The following is a 7,689-nucleotide window of genomic DNA, read 5'->3' on the forward strand; positions in this document are numbered from 1 at the left end:
CAAACAAAGTTGGCCTCAAGATGAACTTATCGAAAACAAAAGTCATGACCAACATCGGGGACGATAGAGAAATCAAAATTGGTGACACTGTCATTGAACGAGTCGACAGCTACGTATATCTAGGACATAAGCTGAAGTTAGGTCTGGACAACCAAACTGCAGAAATAAGACGTAGGATTGGTCTTGCATGGGCAGCGTTCGGAAAACTCAGACTAATTTTCAAAAGCAAAATGAATAATAGTCTGAAACGCAAAGTTTTCGACACTTGTGTCCTTCCAGTGCTCACTTATGGAGCGGAAACGTTAACTTTAACGAAAGCATCCGAAGAAAAATTGAGAGTGACACAAAGAGCCATGGAACGGAGTATGCTTGGAATAACACTCAGAGACAGAATGACGAATCAATGGATTCGACAACAAACCAGGGTCGTTGATGTCATGGAAAGAATAGCATCTCTGAAATGGAGCTGGGCGGGACATATTGCAAGAAGGACAGACGAACGTTGGACCAAAAAGATCATGAACTGGCGACCATATAAAAGACGAGCTATAGGTAGACCACCAGAGAGATGGACAAACGGAATTAAGAATATTGCAGGTACAAACTGGCAGCAAATGGCAATGGATCGTACGAAATGGAAAGAAGTTGGAGAGGCCTACATCCAGCAGTGGATAGAAACAGGCTGAAAAAGAAGAAGAAGAAGAAGAATAAACACCAGCTGAATATCACCACTAACACACACCTACTGTATGATAAACAATCAAAACACATTCTGAACAATTGGTTTACTTCAATCATACGTGTTAGTGCGCACATAGATGGCGTTAACGTAGAAATGCACTGTGTGTAGGTTGTCTTTGAATTGTTTACAATACAAAGTGTTTTTGTTTGTAGACCAGCTGGTGATATTCAGCTGGTGCTTATTCTGCACATAGGAAAGTTTTAACAATGGTAAATAGGTATTGGCCGTATTTGGTTCATTTGTTAATTTGGTTCACCGGAGCGTGAACTAGGTCCCTAGAAGTGAGCTCATATCCGGCTACTCGGCCGTACAGTGAAGGTGGTGTTTTTTGCCAATACCTCGAGCAAATTTTGACCGAACTTCATGAATTTTTTATGTTCGAGAGGTTTTAACGAATGTAAAGCGGCTGTACTATTTCTGGTCTCCTAACAAAATAGCTGCCTGCGGCCATATTGGATTTTAGTAGATACATCTTGGGAAACATAGATAATTTCTGTTAAGAGAAGTAATTGGTTTTGTGTGTGGGGTGTTCCAGGCATCACGTCCGGAGCGATAGCGGAGGATTTGACGCAGTCTAACCCCCCAAAAATAACAAAGAATTTTTTTAAATTGGATCATAATTACCGGAGATACATCGTTTTGAAATTGGTCACTTTGCATACTGAATACACCAAATTGAGTTTTTCCAAACCTCAGACGAAGTATATAATCAGTCAAAAAAACTCTTAAAGGGTAAATGTAACGCAAGTCCTTTATCTTACTTACAAAATAACTGATATTGCTGAGGGTGACGCATTCTGCTCCTGTACGCAAAAGTTTCATCAACACTTTTAGAAAGAAAATTTTATAGAAAAAATTGCGCCACATAGTGGCAGATGATTTGACTTTCTTTCGTTTAAATTTCATCTTTCCGGGCGTATTTTTCCATGTTTTAACCCGTTTCCTAACTGCAGTTTCCTCAGCATCTGCCACTTGTGGCGATTTTTTTTTTGTGAAATTTTCTTTCTAAATTTTTTTGAGTTCATTTTGTGTTGATGATATTTTGCGTACATGCGCAGAATGCGCCACCCTCAGCGATATCAGTTATTTTGTAAGTACAATGAAGAACTTGCGTCACATTTATCCTTTAAGGTTTTTTTTACTGATATCAGTTTTCTGTAAGTTTTAGGGTTAAAGCACCAGTTGTAACAAAAGTTTTTTTTTTTTGGTAGAGACGAAGAAAGCAATGTTATATGTCCCGTAGCACAAAAGAAAATACCAAATCCAAATTTGAAACATTAAATTCCATCTACCCGACAATTTTCATATTTACCTCTGTTTTCTAGTTATAAAACTCTGAGAATTTGTTGAAGACACCAACCTTAAAATTTAAACAATTTTCCATTTTTGGTCATTTTGACAGTATTCTACTCTCAAAACTCTGAGATTTTGCGGAAGACACCAATTCTCTGTCTCCCCCACCAACAGAGATAACTCTGAGATTTTGCGGATAAAACCAATTCTCTATCTCTCCCACCAACAGAGATAACCCTAAAAACATAATTGAAACGCTAAATTCCAACGATTCCTACTCCCCGACATTTTTCATTACTGTCACAAAACTAACACCACCATCATCGCAACCAAGGCTGTATACTTTGGGGAGGTCACGCAGATGCAGATACGCGGGTTACACACCACGTTTCATACAAAAAATTCACCACGCCATACAAATTCAATTTTGGTGAATTTGTTTGTATGGAAAAGGTGTGTTCCCGCGTATCTAATAAAATGGCGATCTGCGTGACCTCCCGCGTATCTAATAAAATGGCGATCTGCGTGACCTCCCCAAAGTATACAGTCTTGATCGCAACGATTACAATTTCTCGAAAACACACACCTACAGTGTAGGTCCTACACATGTATCAGATAATGCAAATTGTCTACGTTAGTTAGTTCCTATGGAAAAGTGGGTCCAGCAACTCCTAAACGTTTCTATAGGTTTTCCTGAAATTTTGGCCATAGGATAATAATGGCCCAAATATAAGAATGAAATTTTGAAAATTTGTAAAAAAAACCTATATCTTGGGAGCTGGAGCCCTGTAGCTCCCCAAAGTCTCCATACAAATGCCATATAAAAGCCAATTTGGCTTTGTTTCAGGCTATCTTTGTCCGCTACATCATTTGTGGCCAACTATTTAACAGATCGGATGCAATGCGTCACCATCGACACTTCACCTCCGATTTCAATCCGTCAAGGAAATCCGCAAGGTTCTGTACTCGGGCCTCTCGTATTCTCGCTTTACATCAATAATCTTCCGAGCTCACTAAAGTACATGTTACACCATATGTTTGCTGATTATGTCCAACTACATTATTCGTGTGCTGAAGCTGATGTCGCTGATGCATTTTCGAAGATTAATGACGACATTGCTGCTATTTGTTTATGGACTAATGAAAACGGATTGCTGCTTAATGCTAGAAAGACCCTGTCCATCATCTTTACTAGTGGTGTACTGAGGACCATTAAACCTAACATTGTTATTGATGGGGTCACGGTTAACTATTCTGATAATGTTCATAATCTTGGAATCACCATGGATGCTAATCTTATGTTTAGTGTTCATGCGACTGATCTCAGTGCCAAAGTGTTTTCGAGGCTGAAGTTTATGGCCGAATCACCATGTTCTTTCATGGCAAACCAGACTCATGTTGGTCAAGTCACTCATTCTGCCCTTATTCACATACTGCGGATCAGTCTACTCGTCAAATCTGAATGCGAAATCTATACAAGTGGTTGAGAGAGCTTTTGCTGCGTGCGTGCGTGCGTACGGTTTGTGTTTGGAATTTGGAGACGTGGTAGTACGAGGGAATATGTTAATCGTATTTTGGGCTGCCCAATTATGGAATTTCTTAAGCACCGGTCAATAATCCTCGTCTTCAAACTACTCATCGACAAGTCACCGAGTTATCTTTTTGATAATCTACAACTATCGAGGCGCTCCAGCTTACTAATCATTCTTCGTCACACTACTAGTCAATACAATCATTCATTCTTTGTCGATGCTGTATCGGAATACAACAGGTTACCAAATGTCGTTAAACAAACAGGATCCCTACCATCTTTCAAAAGGCGTTGTCTGGAACATTTCATCAGTCGACAACGGATTATTTGAGTAATTGGAATAAATGTTTCACATCGTCCACTGGCTTCGACCATACCATACTATACCTTACGACCTTTACCGTTTCAGTAATAGCACACAGGCATGTTGGTATATCTTTATCGTTATGAACTTATAATGTTGTCATTGGTTTTTGATTATGTTGTTGATGCGTACAGTCCGCTATGACTCTTCTTTATTGTCTTTTAGTTTTACTTTTATTTTTTGTTATCTTCAGTTTTTTTTTCTATTTTGATTGAGGCTCAAGTTAAATTATTGTACTACTTTCACTCATTTCTTTCTTGTTATGTTTATTTTTAAAAAACGTATACTTTGTTAACGTCGGAACATTTGTATAAGGGGTGATCCTTTTCGTTCTTTGATTACAAATAAATTGAAATTGAAATCTGTATGTGTGTGCTGTATATTTTGGTGCATGATATGGATGGTAATGTGGTGAAAGGTGTGTGTTGTTTTAAGATGTGTTTATTGTTGAAATTCCTGGAATCATTAAGTACAAACTTCCGCTAAGTTGGTTCCTAAATTTTGGGATGACGGATGATTCCTCTGGCACTTCCCAACTTCCATGGGATTTTTTGATGGTTTTGGGTTATTTTCGACATGAGTGAGGTGTTCCAAGGCTGGTTTCTAAATTTCGGGATGACCGATGATTCCTCTGGCACTTCCTAACTTCCATCGGATTTTTCGATGGATTTGGGTTATTTTCGATATAAGTGAGGTGTTCCAAGGTTGGTTCCTAACTTTTGGGATGAGAGACGATTCCTCTGGCACTTCCTAACTTCCATCGGATGTTTCGATGGATTTGGGTTATTTTCTATATAAGTGAGGTGCTCCAAGGTTGGTTCCTAAATTTTGGGATGACAGATGATTCCTCTGGCACTACCTAACTTCCATTGGATTTTTCAATGGATTTGGGTTATTTTCGATATAAGTGAGGTGTTCTAAGATTGGTTTCTAGATTTTGGGATTCAGACTGATTTCTCTAGAATTTTGTAATTTCCATAAGGTTTTTTGATGTTGTCGAAATGACATACTTACAAAAGTGGTGATATCAGTCAAAAAACCCTTAAATGGTAATGGTGACGCAAGTCCTTTATTTACAAAATAACTGATATACGCAAAAGTTTTATAAACAAAAAATTGACCCAAAAAATTTGTGATAGAAAATTTTACAAAAATAAATTTGCGTCACAAGTGGCAGACGATTCGGTTTAATTACGTTTAAATTCTTTCAGCACATTTTTTAACCATTTTCTTGACAATACGTTCCTCAACATCTGCCACTTGTGACCCAAATTTCTTGTTGTTTGAGCAACTGATTTTGGTAAACGTTTGCCCTTATCGACTAGACTATTTCACAAATTTTTTGTGTCAATTTTTTGTTGATAAAACTTTTGCGTACGGCGCACAATGCGTCACCCTCAGCGATATCAGTTATTTTGTAAGTAAGATAAAGGACTTGCGACACATTTACCCTTTAAGGGTTTTTTGACTGATATGTTATAGGGGAAATTGTGGTGATCATTTTAATGAATAGAAGTTGGTGTCGGAGGAGTCACTTTAAGGCATGTCACATGTGGCAGATAAATTTTCTTGCTGGTCTGTTCCTGAACATCTGCCACTTTGTGACGCAGACTTTTTTGGTAAAATTTTGGTTGTTTTCAGTCAATTTTTTTTTAGAAATTATTTGGCAGATGATGAGTAAAACTAAGCCAGCTCGTTGGAACTAATTGGGTGTAAAATTTAATTTTTGCGTAACGAAGCAGAAAGCGTCAACTCTAGCGGTATCATTCATTTTAGAAATTGTACTAAATACAAAGACTGTGTCACACTTTTCTCGTATTAGTAATATCGCATTGTGTGAAGGTAACACCTTCAAGGTATCGATCCCGATTTGGAGGATTTGTTATGATTCCTATTTACCGTCCATCATTACTGTATCATTAAAAATGAATTTGAATGAATAGAATTTGGTGATTGTTGGCTTGGCACCTTGATAATAAGTTTTGGATATTGTGTTACCTCAAACCTACCTTGAGAATACGTTGACTTTATAATTAGAATCCTTTCCGTATTGCTTACATTAAAGCTGATAATTGTGCGATCTATCTAAACGATACCATTTTAATTTTACTGAAGCGGTGCGGTGCATTGTATAAATTAGTATGTCAATTATTATCGAAATCAGATCACACACATTACAATCGCTGTAGTTAGATAAAATTGCCACATAAAAGCACCTGCATTTCAACTTTAAATCCACATAACGCAGAGTTCTTTAGCTTTCTTGCGTAAACAAAGGAAGGCGATAATGTTTGGTCTTGTTGTTTTGTCATTTGCAGTGGCTTTATCGGGCGGAGTTGCTGGTAAATTTTTGTTAACTATTTGCATTTCGCAGAACAATATTTAGTACATCTTATGTGATGACTTGCAGCAGTCACAAATAGCACGGAAGTTCAACTAATCGGAAGCGATTTTGTTCAGATTGGTGCTGCCCCGTACATGGCCTCATTGAGGGGATTGAATAACGTACATTTCTGTGGTGCCACAATCGTTTCATCGCGTTTCGTTTTAACAGCAGCTCAGTGCATCATCAATCGTATTGTTATTCATATCCAGGTAGTAGTTGGAACAGTAGTTCGTACAGGTAACTGGGCGACACACCGCAGCAGTGCAATAATCGTCCATCCATTTTTCAATTTTATGACCTTAGAGAATGAGTAAGCATATGACTGTATATTCGTGCTAAACAAAACAATGGCGCTAACGTTAATCAATTCTTTCAGCATCGGTCTAGTTATGACACAAACCGTTATTGCAATGAACGAAAATGTTCAAACCGCTTACATCAATCACCGTTTAAATGTGAACAATATGCCTGTGACAATGGCTGGTTGGGGAATCAGTATTCATGGCTCATCCGAGCCATCAAACCTACAGAGTATATCGACGGAAACGATTAGCAACGTCAGGTGCAGCAGATTGCAGGATTCGCACAATACCTGGCGTGTTTCCACCAACAAAATTTGTACTTCTACAGATGACAGGAAAGGCATTTGTTACGGAGATGAGGGTGGAGCATTAATGTCGGGTTATGAAGTTATCGGTGTCGCTTCTTGGCACTCACATTGCGATCCAAGTATTCCGAATGTGTATGAACGTGTTGCACCTCATCGCTTGTGGCTTCTATCCAAAATCACCGTACTGTAAATTTACTTTGGTGGCACAATAAAAGCGCATTCTTTTCCATCGTAACGACAATGTTTAGTTTGTGCCATCAAGGTTGTATATGAGGCGGTTACGCCGATCGCCATATAAATACAGTAAAGTTTAATCGATTTTTGCGACAACGGCCCCAGTGATCGGAGTAACCTCCTCATATTAAACCTTGTTTTGTGCATTTCAATTTGAAGACTTAACATTTAACAGCAGGACTTTAATATTCCTTCAGTAGAATTGGCCCTCGGTGGCGTTGAGCCCCAGTCCAGTGCCAGTCTTCTGCGACCCGGATGCTTCTGTCAGTTCTGTTCTGCTGATCAATGGATAGCTTGAACTTCCATTCGAACTTGTGTTGAACATCATTTGGCCTTCTTGGTGTAGAAGACGGTTCCGTCAATTCGACAGGAAAGTGGTTTTTCCCCAGAATCCTCTTGATGGTGGCTCTGTTTTCCTGAAACGACGCATGGCATAGAGTGGGTTAGTTCTGTAATTGGGTCGGTTGTGTGATGACATAACAGAAATTACAAAATAATAAGACGCTAAATGAATGACTATGAACTCTCT

At 38.6% G+C, this 7,689-nt stretch overlaps 1 protein-coding gene across 1 annotated transcript; it reads left to right on the plus strand.

The window, feature by feature from the left end:
* Nucleotides 1-6,183: 6,183 nt before the first annotated feature.
* Nucleotides 6,184-7,152, plus strand: LOC119075155 (chymotrypsin-2-like). Its single transcript, XM_037181550.1, has 3 exons — nt 6,184-6,272; nt 6,341-6,626; nt 6,693-7,152. Exons 1-3 carry the CDS (start codon nt 6,218-6,220, stop codon nt 7,114-7,116), a joined length of 765 nt encoding a protein of 254 aa, XP_037037445.1. The 5' UTR covers nt 6,184-6,217; the 3' UTR covers nt 7,117-7,152.
* The last annotated feature ends 537 nt before the right edge of the window (nt 7,153-7,689 follow it).

This window comes from Bradysia coprophila, unplaced genomic scaffold, assembly GCF_014529535.1.
Source record: "Bradysia coprophila strain Holo2 unplaced genomic scaffold, BU_Bcop_v1 contig_193, whole genome shotgun sequence".
Classification (NCBI taxonomy): domain Eukaryota; kingdom Metazoa; phylum Arthropoda; class Insecta; order Diptera; family Sciaridae; genus Bradysia; species Bradysia coprophila.

Bases quoted from the DNA above. Each gene is read 5' to 3' on its own strand.
- LOC119075155 (XM_037181550.1), top strand. From the start codon at position 6,218: ATGTTTGGTCTTGTTGTTTTGTCATTTGCAGTGGCTTTATCGGGCGGA. The intron at 6,273-6,340 runs GTAAATTTTTGT...GATGACTTGCAG, and splicing joins TTTATCGGGCGGAGTTGCTG to CAGTCACAAATAGCACGGAA. The intron at 6,627-6,692 runs GTAAGCATATGA...CAATTCTTTCAG, and splicing joins TTTATGACCTTAGAGAATGA to CATCGGTCTAGTTATGACAC.